Here is a 20966-nt window from a genome sequence, read left to right as displayed (position 1 = left end):
CAGTCCTATAAAATAAAAGAACTAAGCTGTTCTGGAGGGGGGGGGCAGGGGAAAGAAGTAATGATTCTGTTTAAATATGTATACTTTGTTTTTCCCCATGATGGAAATCCCAAGCATCTTATACCATTTTCCGTCTCTCCATTTTATTGTCTCATCCCAGTGAGGCAGGTTAGGCTGAGACTGGCCCAAGGTCGCCCCGCCAAAGGCAATCTTGGATGAGCTGGGCGCTTTTATTTTTGCCACTGACATGTCTCTCCATGATTCTCCTTAGGCACAGCTGTGCCTGTACGCTTATGCAAGAAAATTTATTGCACTGTGCACCAAAAATATTTTTGTTTGCAGTACTTTAAGCAGTACTTCTTCTCCTGATTAAGAGGCTTCTAGGTGAGTTTCAGTATCCGCCCTGCCATGGCACACTTTGCAAACTAGTAATTGGGCAAAGGCAGATAGCATCTATTGAGGAACTCCTCTTGGATGCTTACTTCGATCCCCAGTGTTACATCTCCCCTTTTCCGAACACTTACCTGATGCAGTGCAGTTAATCCATCTTCATTGCACAGGTCAGGACTGAAGTTGTTGTTCAATAAATAACAGACTGCAAGAGACGACAAGGGAGCTGTTATTTCTCAGCAAGCGATCATCACTAATTTCATCCTTGGAAAGAACAAACGACTGACACAAAGTGGAACAGAGAATGGATCTCGATGGTGGAATGTCTTTCACTTTAACCTGAATTGTTCTATTGACTTCAGTAGAATGAAAAAGGATCTTTAAAAATTCCCAGTGACCATCCCTCTATAGCCATGAAGGAAAGTGCTGTCAAGTTACAGTCAATTTACAGTGACCCCAAAAGGTTTTTGAGGCAAGAGAAGTTCAGAGGTATTTGCTCTTTGTGTAGCATCCCTGACCTTTCTTGATGGCTAACTAGAGCCAGCCTTGCTTAACTTCCAAGATTTTATGAGATTGGGCTAAGGTAGGGCATCATTTCTCCTCCATACCTTAGTCGATGTATTAACAACCCAAACTATCTTAAGTCCTTTGCTGTAGTGCACAGCTGCCTCCTTATATGATGCTCCAAGATGGAGATGGTCCAGGAGGGCTCTTCCTTGGTTACACTGGCCCAGACCGTCCCCACCACAATTCCTGCTTCTCTTTTTACCTTGTGGGGCCACCACCTGCTATACATTTCTTAAGCAGAGATATCTGCATGCATCGTATCACTCCATGCAGAGAGTTTTCCTGAGTCCTTCTCTGTTTCTGCAGCCCCTTCTGACCCACCATAAAGATCATTCTGAAGGCCTGCACAGAGGAATATCCACGGAGGTTGGAGACTACAATGGAATAGGACAAGGAGAGCAAGTTGCTCCTCCTTCTACAGCCACAGGCGTGCTGAGGAAAGTAGATGATTTCATCCCCTGGTCCCTCCTTACTTCTGCCCACAGACATTCCGGAAAGGAGAGGAATGGGGGGGGGGGGACTCCATGTGCCTGCCAGATGGTTGTATACATGCCATAAAAAAAAAGTTCTCAGTGACAGTGTGTCTGAGTGTACAAAATGTTATGCATAGCATAGCTCTCATACAACCCTACAAAGCAATGGCTTGGATCCAGTGGAAGGCAGGGAGGAGTTCCCCTTGCAAAAGGTGACCTTCTCATTTTCCTTCTCCTGCTAAAGCCTCAAAAGTTGCCACTGCTACATTCTATTGCGCAGTCAGAATCAGCACATGGTGAAATATCTGCCTGATTACAGTCAGAATCTTATAGCACATAAGCAGACTGTGGGGATAAATAATAGCTAACCACTACACAGAGAAGTATGTAAATCAGGGATTATTCTCTACTACAGAGACTAACCCTAACCCTACTACATAAGATAATGTCTGAGGGAAAAAGTCTGCGATTTTCTCATGCTTGCAGTGTAGTCACACAATATCACTCCTTCTCAGCCCAGAACCAGAAGACTGAAATTGGGCTTTCATAGCTTGTGGAAAACCAAGCCCTACGAGGAAAGGTACCAACGAGACACTGGGGGTGGGGGAGGGGGCGGAATTCACAGTCAGAATAATTCAACAGTGGAATCGGCTGCCTAAGGAGGTGGTGAGCTCCCCCTCACTGGCAGTCTTCAAGCAGTGGCTGGACAGATACTCATCATGGATGCTTTAGGCTGATCCTGCACTGAGCAGGGGATTGGGCTAGATGGCCCCTCCCAACTCCAGTATTCTATGATTCTAAGAGAAGCCATATTCTCATAGTCCCCCTGATGATAGTTCATTTTTGAAAGCCATCATTTAATGAAAGGAGTATCACTGAGTCAGAGTGAAGTACCACGCAGTGATATTTTCCTCTTCCTGGGAGATAATTGCCATTCCAAATGCTGGCTGCTCTGCAACTGACTTTGCAGTTGGCATACCACGGCTTTTGAAACACACCGTTGAAATGAATGCCCCTGCAAAACAAACACAAGTGTAATCTCTAATTTAGTTCTGTTGAACAACACAAACAATTGTCCGCAGACCCCTCATTTAAAGACATCCCTGCTGGAGTCTATCCAGCTATTATGGGGGAGCAACACATAAATCCTGAAGGGGCTTCATTACTAGATTCCATCTTCTGAATATTGAGCCCTTGAAGCATTTTGAATTCATGTGGCCATTCGACAGAGTTAAAAAGAAAACCTCCACCTGCTTAGAGGATCTTGGGTACCTCACCGTTACTTCATATATTTGAAATATGCAGCAAAATTTCTTTTTTCAAATTATGAGCGTCTCATGGTTTTGCCCTCCCACTGGGTTCTTTAATTAGTTTTTAAATAAGACTTCCCTTATTAAAAACTGTTTGGAAGAAGAAGGTATCTTTTCTTCTGTGTGGTGCCAGTCACAACCTTGAAGTCGGCAAAGAAAAACCCTTTTAGAGCCATCCTGTATTTACTCATTTGTAAAGACATGAAGTTACAGCAAAGCCCTGTATTTTACGATGACATATGAGGCAGGAGCCCATGACCAAAGGGAACGGTGATGTTACTTAACAATTGTCCAGATCACCTCTGTTGGTCTTAAATGTTAGGCAATGGCTGTGTCCAGGCCTAGAACCAAGAGGAAGAGCCTCCCCCATCTGAGAGGAGGGAGGGAGGCAGGTGCTAGTCTGTGTCTAAAGAGGTAGCAATTTAGTTTATAGACGAGATGAGAGAGAGAGCAGATAAATTGCTGTGAATCAGCTGAAGCCCCTTAGGATCTCTCTTTCTGGGATCTGATGTGGGCACTGTGGTAACAATATTTTACCTGACTTATCGCTGCTTAAATATCTGCACTGTTTGGATGTTATTATTGTGCCTTTATTGCTTTGATATATTACAATCTTACCTCTCTGGTTTTATATCTGTAATTGTTATACACGAGGGAGTTTATTAGTAATTTTATCCTGAGGTTCTCCAGCAGTTTTCTTTTACCGCTGTATTGTTATTGGCTCTAACCTTCAGTTAAAGAGTGTGGGGCGAAAAATATTTCAAATAAAAAATAAATAAATTCAAAGAAATTGGTTTGCCATGATTCATTTCTGCAGTTTGTTTGAGGAGATCGTAGCTTGTTGCTATTCTGTCTTCCCAGGATAACGCTACTGAGGTAATGAAACCGCCAGCCATGAAGTCTGTCTTTACCACTTTCTCCCCAAGGCTCAGAGAGTCAGTGCAACTGAAGGGCCTGTATTCTGCTGACAGAGGATATATAAACTTTAGAGCGAATATACACTGCAAAATGGAGAGCACCAAATGGGACTAAATGGCCACTCGTAAAAGCTTATGGGCTGGGGCAGCAGAGTGTACAATATGAGCAGGTCCCGAGAAATCGCAGAAGAAAGCGTGACTGTTAAAAGTTAACATTTAAAGGGCGTGCCAGGAAGCTGATCATGTCAGATTACTTCCTGGGCATGCTCTCTCTCTCTTCCCCCCCCCCGCCCCTTCCTTTAAACTGGCCGAATTTACTGATTCGGCCTGTTTAAAGTGCAGGAGTGGGCGATTCAGCTCAGACAGGCCCCAAAAGGACACAGATCAGTACTGATTCGGGTAATTCATAGCTTATCCAACCCTAATCACCAATTCCTATGCTATATTAGATATATGTTTGGGTATATCCAGTCCAAACATATATCTGAAAAATACCTATTTTCAGGTATACTCAAGTATCAGGAGCTGCATTTGGGATTCTCGAGAACACAGATGTCTAGGTCCCATACATTCTTGAGATACTTGAGAATCTGGCAGTTTAAGGCCATTTAGGCCTGGTTTGGTTCTTCTGTAACAAGTTTTCCTGTGTTGGGAGTGAAGGACTTTTTGTGATGTCTCTTTAGCCTCAGACTCCAGAGGGGGGCTAACAGAGAGTTAGAAAGATAGATAGGCTAGGACACAGAAGATCCTCCCTGTCTTTATTGTTTGCTATCCCTTTGGTGTGTAGAATGCTGTTTTTAGGGAACAAACTTCTTTCCTTCTGTCTTCTTCATCACCGCTTTTTCACACATACTGCCAGTCTCCATTTTTGGCATCATGAGCATAGGACATGGGGTTCTGTATCTCTCTCTGTCCTGGTTAGCTAGAAGAGATTAGGACTCTTTCTCTCCACTATTCTGCCTAGAATAGATTTCCCATAATAAAGAAGTCCATATTAGTTTTGAAAAGATACAAGAGCTCTCAGTTTTGTTTGTTGTTTTCTTGCCTGCAAACATATACAGACCACATTGCTTCAGCTGTTGCTTTGAGCCACTGTGCCCTCTGCTAATTGCAGGAAATATAACCCAATATTTCCAACATCTTGGGTAGCATGAAGGCAGCTTGCAGCCTGTGAGAGCTTTGGCCAGCCTGGGAAAGGCAGTTCAGAGATGGAAAGGGTCTTAGCCTAGCAGAGCTAAGGGTCTGGCTGGCTCCTTTTCTTTCCCTGCCTCATTTGTGGAGCTGGGTCCTTTTTCTTCTCAGCCCACACCCTTGCAAGTAGGGTGGCTGATTCCTTAGTCCAATTTGCTTGAAACTTGGAGGGCTTTAGTGGGCAGGGAGCACTAGCTCCCTTGCAATGATTGTGTAATTTGGTTGAAAAGCAGCCACTCCAGCTCCCTCCCAAAAGATCCTCTATAGGGAATAATTGGGGCCAAGGGACCAAGACCTATGAAGATAGGTTGAGGGACTTGGGAATGTTCAGCCTGGAGAAAAGGAGGTTGAGAGGGGACATGATAGCCCTCTTTAAGTATTTGAAAGGTTGTCACTTGGAGGAGGGCAGGATGCTGTTTCTGCTGGCTGCAGAGGAGAGGACACGCAGTAATGGGTTTAAACTTCAAGTACAACGATATAGGCTAGATATCAGGAAAAAGTTTTTCACAGTCAGAGTAGTTCAGCAGTGGAATAGGCTGCCTAAGGAGGTGGTGAGCGCCCCCTCACTGGCAGTCTTCAAGCAAAGGTTGGATACACACTTTTCTTGGATGCTTTAGGATGCTTAGGGCTAATCCTGCGTTGAGCAGGGGGTTGGACTAGATGGCCTGTATGGCCCCTTCCAACTCTATGATTCTATGGTTCTATGATTCTATGAATAATGGAACACGAATAATTCCTGAAATGGTACCAGGGAACCGGCATAGTATTGAATAGCACAATTTATGTTCTTCCTGAACTCCAAATCTGAAAAAATATCTTTTTTTTCAGGTGCACATCCTAACTAGATGTACTTCTTGTTGTACCTGATGTTCTCTCCTTTTTTTCCATCAGGACCAAAGATCAAGTAAGGAAGACAGACCAAGGCCTATAGAAAATGCAGTTCAATTACTTCCCTCACCATATATAGTAAAAGTGGCTTCTGCGGCCAAGCCAGCAAATCATATTTCATGTTTATGCTTCTGGTACTGTTGTTTCCTGCCTTCCTAATAGGAACTGACTGATAAATGTGTACTGGTTTTTCTCTTATTGACTTTGGATGTGATTTCCATTAGGATGCGTAATTCCATCTGGCTCATTTAAAAGCCATTGTGCGCTAATGATACAGGGTTTTATAATCAAGCTGGCCCTGTTTCCAGTGATACAGTCATGGTGCTGATTCAAGATTAATCTTGCCTGTTCTCTTCTCCCTTTTATACCCTACATTTGAGAATAACATCAGCTGTCCAATTCTCTTCCTGTTTATGCCTATAATAGGTACAATATCTATATTCCATGGAAATATGGGCAGCCCTGCTGGTTATAGAAGACTTTGACCAACCAACTCTACCAGGAAACTTACATGCAGAATGTAACAGCAACAGCTTTCTCCAGCATATGATCATCATTGGGTTGCCAGCTGTCTGGAGAAAAAAATATCCTGCACTTTTAATAACGGGGTGTTATTTATCAAGTGATGTTATATACCTCTATGCCAAAAAAGCTTCATCTGCCCATTCCACAATTTAGCTTCTATTCAAGGGACAAGGGTTTTTTTCTTGGCTTGTTGGCAACCTTAGTAGAGTAATAGAGGAAGTTTCATTTGACTGACATGTCTGTTGTAAATTTTTGCTATATCCACATGGCAATTCTCTGTTTTGCTGCTGCAAAATGCAGACATATTTGCATTAGTAAAGAAGCATCCAGACAGGAGTTTTCTGCATACTTTCTTCCATTAGCTGCCATTTCCCCCTGCATTTTTTCCTATTGTATCACTAGATTTTAAAAAAAAATCAACTGCTTTAGCACTATAGTATAATAATGCTATAGCCTTCTCATGGTGTGGTAGGAAAAATGGCACTGATGTGGGCAGGACCTTTGAAAATGTACTGATTCTCATGTATGCTGTAATATGCTAGCATGCTTAGACCATATTATTTTGGAAAAGACCATAGTAAAGCAGGTTTGAGAAAGGATATAACGAGGACGGGAAAAACCTGGGACGTGGATGATCAGAGGATGATATTCTCTGGATGCTTAAAAAAAAAACAGCAACTTAGTTAGCGAGTAAAGGAGGAGAAAAATGTCCATCAGGAAACAACTTCTGCCTAAACTAGCAACAGCCATTGTATCTTGTGGCACTGCATTATGTGAAAAGTTCTTGTTTAGTCTGATCAAGTCCTACTGCCAATCAATCTCATTGGGTTACTTTGAGGAACAAACTACATATTACACTACTTTCAGGTCAAGCCCAGCACCTACATTCTCCTCTGTACTATTAATCTTTACTACAACTAGCCTGTGAGGTAGATTAGGAGAGACAAGAGTGCCTGGCCAAGGCCATGTAGGAGTTCTATGCTAAAAATGGATGTAGTCTTAAAAACAGGCATGCCCCTTAAAAATGGCTTATATAATTTTGGGGAAACATAGGTTATTAATGGTTTAGAAGCTCTAGCTCTGAGTAATCTATCTGGTATTTTATTGCAATGCACAACATTAACTCATGGTCATGATTACAATGCCAGCAGCATTTCAGAGGCCACGTAAGTTTCCTAGCTGATTCAGGCTAAAGAAAACAGCCGGTTTCCAAGTAACAGAAAAGATACTATGAATGGGACAAGTGTAGGTGAAACAGTGATCCTGCTGCTGCCTTGGCAGTGATACTGTTTTGGTTCCCCGCTGACCCTCCAGTACTATCAGCCAAGATTCTGCAACAATGCTCTGGCAAGAACTTGGCAGTGATTATAGCAAGATTTCAAATGCGCTACCAAAGGTGTATCTACACCAATCCTAGTTTAATAGGCATTTCTAATCCTCAGGAACCCCTGGGCATGATAGCAGTGGGTTCACTCAGCACTGTGTCGATATGCAAAAGGACTGGACACCATGGCAATCTGGAAAACATCAGGATGCCCACAGTAAAAAAAAATGACATAGATGAAATAAAGGGCCTGATGAAGAGTGACCTGTTGCAGACAGAATATGATCTAAGCTGGAGACCCAAAGTGCTGATTGCTGCTGGGAATTACCATTCTCGAGCTTCTGGAAACTTAGAAAATCCTGAGATGATGGGGTGTGCCTTTCAAATTGTTTCTCCCCCTTGCAATTCCCCCTGAGCCCCTGTTTGTCTAATATCAAATAATAAAGATGGGTTGTGGGGGAGTGGGCAGGCTTGGTGTACCTCAAGGATATGAGAGTACCAATGGTTGAAAGGGAGGAAAGAATGGGGAAGTGGTCAAGTTGGCCTGCTCAAGCAGACCTTGAGATCTTATACAAGAAGATTCAGCAAAGTCGAATTTCCAGATGACCTCTCCCCTCCTGCTTCTTCCTAGCTAAACCATCACCCCTATCGTCTGGATTTCTAACAGAGAATATGAAGCTACACCACACTGGCTCTAGGAACTGTTGTCATGGCTCTAGGAACTGCCAAAAGCTCTGTGGTAAAACCCCTTTGTCACTTCTTGATTGTACCCTGATGTGACATAGCAATGCTGCCTGCATTCAACCCACCTCCCATGTCCCCCACCCCACCCTCCCACTGGCTTCCAGGCAACCCTCATTTTTAACACAACTGACCTCTTTGTTCTATAAAACATCAAACACTTCTTCTAAATGTATTGAAAACTGTGAAGCAGAATTATGTGCAATGTACATATGGGTATACTTTGCACACTTTTGTTGCATAATTGCTACAGAACCCTGCCTAATTGTCCCAGGGGCAAACCTTTTGTGCCAGTGATTTATGGATACATTTGCCTGAGCATTTTAACATGTATAACTGCTTAGAGGGTGATCCTACAGTTAGTTCTAGCACATCTGGATAGTCTCTCTGAAAGCATCCAGTTACTCTTGAGGGCCTGGCAATTCCCAAGCAGCAGTCTCTGAACATACTTTGTTTATCTGATTCTCCATGATATATTAGCAGCCTTACCTGCTGAGACACTGGAATCCAGACACTGCACCAGGAGATTTCTCAATTCCCAAAGTTCAAAGCCTACAGAGACTATCTCATGCCTATAACTCACAGCGTCTCTCTCCAGCATTACCTACCACACAGTATGGTACAGATGGGCAAGGCTTTGAGTCTCTGAGGCACCATCTGTTTCATGCTGTGGCCATGTGGACGAGGACGTTTCACACAGCTAAGATAAACTGCTAGGCTCTTGCCTTCATTCCAGACAATCTCTTTCTGCCTTTCATTTTCCTGCACATTGCTTGACATTGCTTTGCCTTCAGATTACTGCTTGGCTTGGAGGAGTGAGTTATTACTCCTGACCTTGGCATTTCATTATATCCCATCATTGGTGGTAAGCTTCAGCTCCATCACTGGGTCAAAATGGTCTATTCTTGGCCAAAGTCTGCATTCAGAATACACTGTCAATTATAACCACAGAGGGAAGGCAACTTAATCAACCCTCACTTTGCTGTTTTCAAGAGGCTGCTTGAGCATGTTAATGGTACCCTCAATAAGTGGCCGCACACTTCAGGTCTTCAGCTGGAAACTGGCCATTTTCCTTAGCTTGAATCAGCTCTGAAATGTATGTGGCTCCTGGGTTGTAATGACAGTCAATATAATAGGGTGTTGAATTAGGATCTAAGAGAGATTGCTTCTGAGGAAGAGAGGGTTTGGGAAGGTTCAGCAAGCTGAATCGGCCAGGAAACTCTCTGCTGCAGAACCACTGAAAATGAAGAAATTCTTCCCTCCTTTGCCCCTGGCATTTACCACATCACATTAAAAAACACAATGTTGGAGCCACTCATACAATCCACACAGCAGAAGACAACTTTGTGTCCTAGCTGAAGATCAGCACACTAAGGCATCCGAGTTGCCCGATAATAACCTAATGTTTTGGGGCCAGCCACGAATACGTCCCGCAATGAGCCATAACAACTCCCTTCTGCTTACAGCACTCTCTAATTCTTCCGTCTCCTTTGAATGTTCTTTGTTTTCCTGTTGTGAAGGCTGCCCACACAAGAAACCATTTTCTAGACCATCCTCCCCTCTCCTGCTTAAAGTCAAGCTGCAAGCGACTCCACTGTTATTAAGTCAACTATGTGCCTACACCTCCCGCGTTAGGCTTTTATTTTCTGAAAAGAGCTTTTTTGTTTTTGTTTTTTGAAACCTCACAAACGACACAGACTGACTCACTGGTTCAGAGCAGAAAGAATAATGGGGCTGATTGCAGAATGTGAAATACCAGCTCTAGAATGGAAATAAGAAGTGGGCTTCTTTGCACCTTGTACTGCAGGGTTTTACAGGCTATGGTGTCAATTAATGTGTGAATACGGCAGACCACAAGTTACTTAAAATTGCCACACATTCTGCAGCTTGAAGGGTGTTTGGGGGCAACGTTTATATAGCAATTGGGAGACAAGCACTGCAAACTAGGAAGCTTTCCACTGCAAATTTTACCTCTCAGTTGGGCTGACGAGGAACATCATTTTTAGGACTGTAGTAGAAGTAGAGCTGTGAGGTAGATGGGGCTGAGAGAACACTAACAGAACTCTTCTGCGATAACAACCATAAGAGAACTGTGACTAGACCTAGGTTACCTAGCTGGCTATATGTGGAGGAGTGGGGAACTGAACTCAGTTCTCCAAATTAGTGTTCGCTGCTCTTAACCACAATGCCATGCTAGCTCTTGAGAAAGTTCTATGAGAATAGGATCGTTACTCATGGGGCACATTTGTGCTATTTTTGTTTCAATGACACCTTAGGTCAAGCAGTTTGGGGTAGTGGTTAGGAGTGCAGACTTCTAATCTGGCATGCTGGGTTTGATTCCCCACTCTTCCACATGCAGTCAGCTGGGTGACCTTGGACTCGACACAGCACTGATAGAGCTGTTCTGACCAAGCAGTAATATCAGGGCTCTCCCAGCCTCACCCACCTCACAGGGTGTCTGTTGTGGGGAGAGGAAAGGGAAGGCAAGTGTAAACCGCTTTGAGACTCCTTCTCATAGAGAAACACAGCATATAAGAATAATCTCTTCATCTTCAAGGAGGGTTTTTGTTTCAAAAGAAACAAAACATTTACCAGAGGTTTAAAAAAAAAGAGATGATTGTACAAGCTAGAATCAGATCAGCATCCCCTCTTTTAAATTTGCTTCTGTGGAGGGATCCTCTCTCTCTGCTTTGCTGGCCTTAGGTGAGTAACCATCTCGGCCTCAGCTGGATATAAAGATGCCAAGGATGTAGTGATGGCCGGTGTGTGTGCTTGTGTAGAAATTAATCAAGAACATTCCATCAATGGAAATTAGCCCAGGGGACTAAATATGCCTTTGACACAGGGGGAAATGACACAATAGGAGCTCTCCTAGCTTTGGTCCCCATGCTGAACTCATGGACCTTCCAGGAAACTGAGGAAAACAGACCGATGGCCTAGATGGACCATTATCAATACTCATCAGGGTTCTTCTTCTCTTCAGGCTGATCTGAGACTTTCACCTTTTCCTTCCTCTCCCCTTGTCTGTGTAGTTGTTTTTAGATGTTCAGCCTGAAGGCAGGAGCATTTTTTTTTGAGAACAGCTTTTGTTGCCTGAACAGCAGGATATAAATATAAGTAAATCCAATATATGGCAAGACATGGTGTAATGTCTGAGTCAGGCAAATTTTCTATCCCACCAGTCAAAACAGCATCTACGGTGTTATCTTAATAGGTTTAAAGAAGATCATTATTTTAAAAGGATCACCCCCAAAGATAATAACATTAACACCATTTCCCTTCAAATGGCCCTTCTTTCATATATATTTAGTTTTATAAAAGCTTTGCTTTAATATTTGCTCTGGCAGCAAAATTTTATTTCTGCCTGAAGGCACGTTTCTCTTTGAAACTATCATAAACTATATACTCTTGGAATTGCAAAGCAAAGATAATTATTTTCCAAGACTATCCCCAGCAATTGCTTTAGTCAAGAGACTGTGTGGTGAAAACATATGTTCTGATGAGCCCCAAAAGCTCTTTATCTTGACTGTACAGTCAAGCCTGTTTAAACAACTGCTCCTTCAAAAAGCACCCATGCATTGGGCCAAAACCTGTTTAGGAGGAGAATGTAAACATTTAAATTAACTTCAGGCTACACAAGCCCTGTGAACAAATCTCAGGGATCTGAAAGGCAAATAGACTAAGAACCCATCTTCCCAAATGTGAAAGACTACAAGGAATTTTTTTTAATGACTGTTATCTCCATCTTTGATATTTAGAGATCATTTGTGAATTGGCTGAGGATACCACTGAGGAAGGGTATATGAAATCTTTAATTTTATATTTATTAATTTGACATTTGGTGGCTTGATAAGTTGTGGTGCTTAGCCGTGGTAGGTCATGCAGTACATTAGTCATATGCAAACATAATATTCATCATAGAAATTAAAATCAAGCTTGTAACTTAAACCCAGAACCTACCCATATAACCCAGCGATCTTACCAATGAGGTTGTTATTTTCTTGTGACATCTGCATTACTAGAATAAAATCACGGGATGCAACACTGTCAAGGGCATTTAGTCTGTGGCACATGAAGTTTCAGATGAACCCTGTTTAGATGTTCTTAAGAAGCAAATTAGCACTTCACACAAGCTTGGCTTTGTTCCAAAGGGAGAGTGCTTTGGAATCATTTCTATGGAGGAATACACCTGGGAAACATTACAATGTAAACAAATATCAACATGTATTTTGCCAGAAAAGATCCATGAGTGAGATGTCAGCATTCCTGCACATTCTACCTGGATTTTCCATTCCAATGTAATGTGGAAAGAATGGTAGTCCTGGAAAAAGATGATATGGGAAGGAGGTGAAAATGCACATTTGATTCTGGTGAATCTATTATCAGTCAATCATTTCTCTTTTGGAGGGGAGAATGCTGTCTGTAATACAAAGGAAGGTTACAACAGGCAGGTAACCTCTAGTTTTGGGAAATTTGAGTGACTGAAGTCTCTAAAAAGGCAACAGAAATTAGACTTCTTAAATATAAATCAGTAAGCATGTTGTAGAAAAGAACAAACAGTGGTGTTATTTTGTTTGTAATTCCATTCTGGAAACTACAACTAGGCTTTCGTGACCTAGGGGGCTGCAAGAAATCTGAATGACCTGCTCTTCAGCCCCATATATAATAACAAAAGTGAAGCCATGTTTCCAGACAACAATTATAATTCTTGGTGGCCATGAGAGAGAGCCAGTATAACAGAGTGTTGAATTACGATCTAAGATACCCTAGGTTAAGTTACCGCTCAAGTATGAAGCTCACTGAGTCAGTCAGTTCTCACTCAACCTAGCCTACCTCACAAGACTGTTGTTTTGAAGACAATATGTAGCGCAAAAAAAGAAGAAGAAGCAGGGAGATCACCTTGCCAAAAAACGTGCATCTAGTCAAGGCTATGGTCTTCCCAGTTGCAATGTATGGCTGTGAAAGTTGGACCATAAGCAAGGCCAAGCGTCAAAGAATTGAGGCTTTTGAACTCTGGTGCTGGAGAAGACTCTTGCGAGTCCCTTGGACTGCAAGGCCAACAAACCAGTCAGTCCTAGAGGAGATCAGCCCTGACTGCTCCTTAGAAGGCCAGATCCTGAAGATGAAGCTCAAATAATTTGACCACTTCATGAGAAGGAAGGACTCCCTGGAGAAGAGCCTAATGCTGGGGCAATTGAGGGCAAAAGAAGGGGATGACAGAGAATGAGGTGGCTGGATGGAGTCACTTAAATAGACTCCAGGGAATGGTAGAGGACAGGAAGGCCTGGAGGATCATTGTCCATGAAGACACGACTTCACACCTAACAACAAAAATGTAGAAGAGAGAACAATGTTGAAAGCCACTTTTGGTCCTTATGGGGAAAGAAAACAATGTCTAAATAGGCTTTCTCAGCCAGGGTTTCATGAAACCATGGGATTTCTTGACAGCTATGGAAGGGTTTCTCAAATGGGTGGGAGTTAATTAATTTTAATATATATATTTTTAAATTGTTAAACATTTATCAGGTGATATAACCATATATAATCAAGTTGTCCCACCCACCCTTCCCAAAATGGCCAATGATGGGCCTACAGAGGGTGGGAAGGGGAGGAGTTTCCCAACCATATTCTGCACGATCATGCCACTTCTGGGGTTTCTCAAAGCCTGAATCATCATAATCATCATCATCACCATCATCATCATATTAATTACCTGCCAGTCCCAGTTCCAAAGTAAAAACCCCACAATAAAACTCCACATAAAATACAAGAAGCCTAATGCAATCAGTCATGGTTACAGAAACACCCTACCCCCATCCCCCCATCCCTTCCTGTTCAGCAACCCCCAAAACCTGTGCCTTGGGGGGGGGGAGGTAATGGGGAGTGGCCCAATGTTCTGAGCATCCTTGAGGAGAGGCCCTCAGATCTTAACGGGCCTCCCCTCAACCAAATACTTCGCAGTAGGGCTCCATCTTACAGGCCCTGCAAAACTGTGGAGGTTCTGGCAGGGCCCTTGGTTCTTCCGAGAGCTCATTCCACCAGGGCCAGAGGGTTTTGGGGTTTTTCTTAATGGTAAGAAAGTTGAGAAAGGCTGGTCCAAATAAACTAATATCCTAGTATTTTATTCAAATTGATGTTCAGAACCGATAGGATGATGGAACAGTAATTTTATCGTCATCACTTAGAGTGGTGCAATAAATGGGCTGTCCATATATTGCCACATTTAAAAGTGGCAACCCTAGAGGACAAATTTTGCCTGTAGGAAGAGGGGGAAGGCAGGAAAAGGAACGCAGAAAGCATACAAGCAGCATGGTATAGTGCCGAAGGGGAACTTGGATTCAAGTCTACACTTAGCTATAAAGTGGAGTGAACGACACTGAGTGTGCCAGCCATGCTCTCCACCCAGCCCACTTCACAGGGTTCCTGAAAAGATACATGAAGGAGGAGAGAGAAAGATGTGTTGGACATAGCTCTTTGGATGAACCATGTAGAAATAACATGAAGTATAGAAGTACAGACAGAGCTTCTTTGCTGTTTCAACAGCTACAAAGTCTGACTGCAATCACAGGCTAGTATGCCCAATGGGCTTCTTCCAATGGAAGAGAAAGCACAGTTTCCAGGGAGGACATTTACCTTGTAGTGCCACTCTGTTTTCCATTTCCAAAACTCCACAGGACGTTTTCCACTTCTGTTTCATGGAGATAACATATTTGTCTAAATATATTGCGCTGCTCCCTATTTCCACAAGTAATGAGAAGACTAGACTAGTGCTCTTCACCCTTTCCAGCCCTAGGACCCACTGAATCAGATCCATGGAGGACTCTTCCATAATCACTGAGTGACCTCTTCTTTCCATTCCCCTAAACGGGCATGGAAGAAGAGGCAGGAGGTATTGTTTGCTCCCTGTGCAGGTGTACTCGCTACAAGCCTTTCCAGCAGGCTGCAAAACAATTCACAGCTCTATATGGTAACTCAGCAGGGTCCATGATGGATCCATGATGGAATTGGTGTTCCAGGAGCCACTGGTGTAGCAACAAAAGTGCAGGGTTTTGTTCCCTTTGGATGACAAATAGAGAGATTTATAGTGCCTTTGTGATTTGTTTATGTGTAAATATATCAGTAGAGTCTATTGGAAGCAAGCAGGCTCCTAAAAATAGGCAGCCCAACTGTTAACCCTGCCTTGGGTTCCCAAAGACAGTAGCTATTCCAAGATGCTGTACCTCCAGTCAACTTATAGTTCTCTTGCGTCCGACTCATAGTTCTAACAGGAGAATCTTCTAGCAGTATCCTTTCTCCAGACTGATTCAGGTGGGTAGCTGTGTTGGTCTGAAGCAGCAGAACAAAGTTTGAGCCCGATGCCACCTTTAAGACCAGCAAAGCTTTATTCAAGGTGTCAGCTTTCATTGTCTGAAGAAACGTGCACGCACACAAAAGTTCACACCTTGAATGAAGCTTTCGTGTGCATATACATTTCTTCAGATAATGAACGTTCACACCTTGAATAAAACCTGGTTGGTCTTAAAGGTGCCATTGGACTCACACTTTGTTCTGCTGCTTCAAACGGTGATCGGGGGGGGGGGGAGATGGAGAGAGTCCCAAGCACAAAGAAACATATAAGAACCTGGATCAAATCTCTGACCACCCACCAAGTTTGTCTGACAAAATCAAAACCCACCCCTGCTCTGCACAACAAAACACAGTATTCAAAATCAGCTGTAAAAAAAAAGACAAAAAGATGTGTTGACACTGCCATTCTCAGCAGCATTACACCCTTCTAAGCTCACTGATTTCAATGGACTTGGGGTGTAGCATTCCTCAGAACAGTGCTATGACCGAACAGCCTGTCAATATGAAGCTGCTTTAGGATGCTTTGGGCTGATCCTGCGTAGAGCAGGGGGTTGGACTAGATGGCCTGTGTGGCCCCTTCCAACTCTATGATTCTATGGTTCTATGGTTCTATCCTTAGAAAGATATTTTCTATAGGTATAAGTGAGGGTAACCAAAGGGTAAAATCAAGATGGATAGCCATATTAGTCTCTTTGTAGCAGGACAAAAGAGCATGAGTCCATGAGTACCTTAAAGACTATCCATTTGTGACGGAGGATGAGCTTTTGAGAGACACAGCTCACTTCTTTAGAGTAAAATGTAATGCTTCTACAGTTAAATGCATGAATTAAAAGTTCAGTTTTCAAGCCACAGAGCCTTATGGTTAGAAAAGTGTGTTGAAACAGGGCTTGGGGGAGAAAATTGCCTGCTTGCCTAGAGACTAGGCATGAGCCAGTCAGATCAAGTCTTTGCTGGTAGTTACCTAAGCAGCAATAGCTACATGGATTGATAGACAAAAGACAGCCTGTTCCCAACACTAATCAATTCACCTGTAATTTCCTAAACACCATTCACATTCCTCAGACTTGATTTATAAAGGTCATTGACTCCTATGTGAACTAGAAAAGAGATTAAAGCAAGTGTATGCAGAAATCTGGGGGGATGCATTGCTAATTTTCCTTTCACTAAGCAGAATTTCTCCAAAGATGCCGAGTGTGAGGTTCATTCCACTTGCATGACTTTGCCCACGTCACAATATACAAGGTAGATGCTGGTTTAAAAGCAGTTCTATGACGAAATCTTTCTGCATGTGTAAGATGCATCATATAGAATGCTTCCAGCGTCTCTTTGATGCATTAACATCCCACATGCAGCCATGTTTCAACATTCAGGAGCACATCTGCATTATCCAGCGCCGTCGTGGTGACATGGTTAAGAGCAGTAGACTCTAATCTGCAGAATCAGGTTTGATTCTCCACTCCTCCACATGAAGCCAGCTGAGTGACCTTGGGTCAGTCACACTCTCCCAGTCTTACCTACCTGACAGGTGCCTGTTGTGGGGAGAGGAAGGGAAGACAATTGCAAGCCACTTTGAGACTTCTTCAGGTACTGAAAAGCAGGGTACAAAAAAAAAAACCTTTTCGTCTTCCATGTTTGGAATTTGCTGCCACCAGACATGAGCTATGGCTACTAGCTTATATTGCCTTAAGAAGGAATGAAACAAATTCGGAGAATTAAGTCTATCAATAACTATTCACCATGAGGCCTAAATAGGACATCCATGTGGCTTGTATCCTAAGCAGATGAGCAGAATACAGGGTTGCCTAACTCAAGGAATGGACTGAAGATCTCCTGGAATGACAGTATCTCCAGAAAAAGTGATCAGTTCCCAGCAAGAAAATGAATTTTTTGAAAGGTACTTTATGTCATTGTGCTCTACTGACACCCTTAACCAAATACCTCCCCTCAAGCCCCCACCATCCAAGTCTCCAGGAATTTCCCAACTCAAAGTCACCAGAGGGTTGCCAGGTGCCCCCTCATCATTGGTTGGGTTGCCAGATCCAAGTTCCTGGAGATTGGGAGATGGAGACTGGTGAGGGCAGGGATCTCAGTGGAGTATAACACTATAGAGTCCACCCTCCAAAGTATCCATTTTCTCTGAAGTTTGGAAATGATCTGTAATTCTGTGGAATCCCCAAATCCCACCTGGAGGCTGGCAACCCTAGTTGTTTGAAACTTGACAGCACTTTCCACCACCTCCTATATCAATCTACAGAAACAATAAGATTTATACCGAAGGCCCGGTTGGACACACCCTTGTTTCCTGAATGTCAGAGGATGGCCACAAGTAGCAGGCCTTCTATGTGGGGGCACCATGCCAGTAAAATTCCTTCCTTGCCACTACACTTCTGGTGGCCTTTCTATTAAGTTTCTAGTACCAGGTGAAAATGAGCCTCTTGTGGCGCAGAGTGGTAAGGCAGCCATCTGAAAGCTTTGCCCATGAGGCTGGGAGTTCAATCCCAGCAGCCGGCTCAAGGTTGACTCAGCCTTCCATCCTTCCGAGGTCGGTAAAATGAGTACCCAGCATGCTGGGGGGTAAACGGTAATGACTGGGGAAGGCACTGGCAAACCACCCCGTATTGAGTCTGCCATGAAAACGCTAGAGGGCGTCACCCCAAGGGTCAGACATGACTCGGTGCTTGCACAGGGGATACCTTTACCTTTACCTTACCAGGTGAAAATGTTTTTATTCTCACAGGTTCTTCAGGATTCTTTTAAAAATAATAATAATAATCTTTATGCGGCTGCTATTGTTTCCTCCTTTAAATTTCCGGGGTTTTATTGCAGCTGACATGCTTATTTATATCTGGCTATTTTTACCTGCCACTAAACAGAAATTGCAGTAGGTAATCAAGGCTTACCTCAGGTTGAACATTACAGACTACTTTCCCTTGTTTTGTACATGAAAGCAGGAGGAACAGATGCTTGAAACCAAGGCATGGAAGCTATGGGAGACCAGAAGTGGAGAGTGACAATTCAGGCTGCAGAAGCTCAAGCCAGGGATCCAGTGGTGAATCCCTATCAAAGGAAGAGCCAACCTTTCCTCCTTCAGAAGTTTCATCCTGAAATGGGCTGCTGATCTTTTATACTAGGAAGCCTTCTAGGGAGTGCCCAGAAGGTACAGAATCTTTGAGGGGATGAAGTTCTTCCTTATTTATAAAGAGAATATTGAGAATCCCATCTCTGGCTGGCTCATTACATACACGCACAACACTATGGGATTCAGGTCCAATGGAAAATTATATCAAAGGCAAGGAAGTGGTTAGAGAGTAAGACTAGGTATGGAGAGACCCAATTTTAACTCCATTTGTCATTAAACTCACCAAGGGACCATACCCAGGGATTCTTTTTACTCAACTTAACCTAGTTCATAAGGCTGCCGTGAGGATACAGTGGGGAATAAAGAATCATGAACTGCCTGGAAGACAGGCAGGACAAATAAACACATAAAGTAAAAATATACTAGTGAAACATGTGCAGATCTTAGAAGCCCTCTTGGCAACTGACAAGAGATAGGAGGGGGACTCACCAGGAACAAGAGGGAGGCACAGGTTATGTCACTGGCGATGTGATGATGTCACTTCCACAACCACCCTGAGCCATATGGGAGGGCAGTATAAAAATCTAACAAATGAATAAATAAACCAGAAGTGACATAATCATGCTGGCAATGTCCAGACAACACTCTGGTATTAGGACAAAAACTCTATGGTAGGAACTATTTTTGCCCAAATACTAGAGTAGTGCTGGAATGTTCCAATGCGACGTAGTTTGAGCCTCCCTCCTGCTCCTGGTAAGTCCCTCCACTAGATCAGGGGTGAGAGGCAGCAGTAAAGGATCCCCCATCTCCAGTCAAGGGCTGGCAACCTTAATATGGGGCCATATCAGGTAGAGAGGGAGACTTATGAGTTTCTTTTAATTAATGAACTTACTAGGGACAGTGAATGAAATGCTTAACTCCAGGACTGTCGGGTTGTGCAGCCAATGGATATCTATTGCTTCATTCTGACAACTTGGTAAGGGCAAAAACACATCTGGAACTGTTGAGAGGCAGTTGTCAACATTGCCTCTCTCCCCTCCAGGGATCTTTGTTGCATGCACTTGAATTGATCGAAACATGCAGACCTGATCTCACAGTGTCAAAAACCTTGGAAATGGTTCCCTAAATGGATCTCAGGTGTCTTCCTCCAGCAACTCTTGGATATATCAAAAGCCTCCATTATGAACAGAAAAATAAATTGTCTAAAGCAGGGGTAGTCAAACTGCGGCCCTCCAGATGTCCGTGGACTACAATTCCCAGGAGCCCCTGCCAGCATTCACTGGCAGGGGCTCCTGGGAATTGTAGTCCACGGACATCTGGAGGGCCGCAGTTTGACTACCCCTGGTCTAAAGTCTCAAGGAGCCTTCTTTAAAAGAAAATCCAGATGCACATGGAACCAATACTATTACTTCCCTTGTGTTTTCCTCTCCAGAAGAACCCATATAAACTGAATACTCATAGGCCGCCACGCACTAATGCTTCTCTCAGATCTGAAATTCAAGAGGAAAAAGCCCACACTGACCACAAATAGCAAGAATTCCCAGCCTCACTGTCTGCAACATGATCTAAGAGCAGCCCAGCACCACATTCATGATCTGATCAAGCTTACAGCAGCTGCTCCGCAGCTCCCAGAATGCAAAAACCAAGAACTTTTCAAAAGCAAAAGTGAAGGCACAAGCCAGCAATTGGACATATTTGTTCATGAGGTTAAAAATCAGGTTGGAATTCAATTCTTGTTTTAAATTAGTGCTGGCACAAAACATTTGCTCCGTTTTAAAAATGTTCTCTTTCTCTCCCACATCAGCATGTTACAGTTTTATTCCTCCTTCATTCCTAGGCCAGCCCCTCAAATGCATTCTTCCCCACCACTTCCTGGATATGCTCAGGCAGAAAAGCAAGGTGAGGGTGGAACATCACAACCACAATTGTGCCATTCCCCGCCCCCACAGCCAGTAACACCCCTTTTTCCCTCCACAACTGAGTAGCAAAAACACTTGTTAAATGGGAGAGATGGGGTGCAGCTTGGTTGCACTTCCTCTCATAGCTACAAGGAGCTAAATCCTGGTGAAGATGTGATTCAAGAGTGGCTCTTTACAACAGAGAGCAGAACGAGTCAGGACTGGTTGTTATCTCCTAACCTGGTTTACTCAAAAGTAAGCCCTACATACTGCTCTCAAGTCAGTATGCTTAGGATTGCAACCTGACTATGCTTCT

General features: G+C 43.3%; 1 protein-coding gene across 2 annotated transcripts in view; it reads right to left on the bottom strand.

Annotated features, from left to right (window-relative positions):
* Positions 1-20966, bottom strand: part of PPP1R16B (protein phosphatase 1 regulatory subunit 16B) — a 140409-nt gene that overhangs the window by 28740 nt on the left and 90703 nt on the right. For both annotated transcript variants that reach the window (XM_077335419.1, XM_077335420.1), the window contains exon 3: positions 525-595. In XM_077335419.1, coding sequence (XP_077191534.1) covers positions 525-595 — 71 coding nt within the window. The remainder of the gene's footprint in view (positions 1-524; positions 596-20966) is intronic.

This window comes from Paroedura picta, chromosome 4 (assembly GCF_049243985.1).
Source record: "Paroedura picta isolate Pp20150507F chromosome 4, Ppicta_v3.0, whole genome shotgun sequence".
Classification (NCBI taxonomy): Eukaryota; Metazoa; Chordata; class Lepidosauria; order Squamata; family Gekkonidae; genus Paroedura; species Paroedura picta.
Note: the sequence above shows the minus strand (reverse complement) of the source record. Positions and strands in the feature narration are given on the sequence as shown.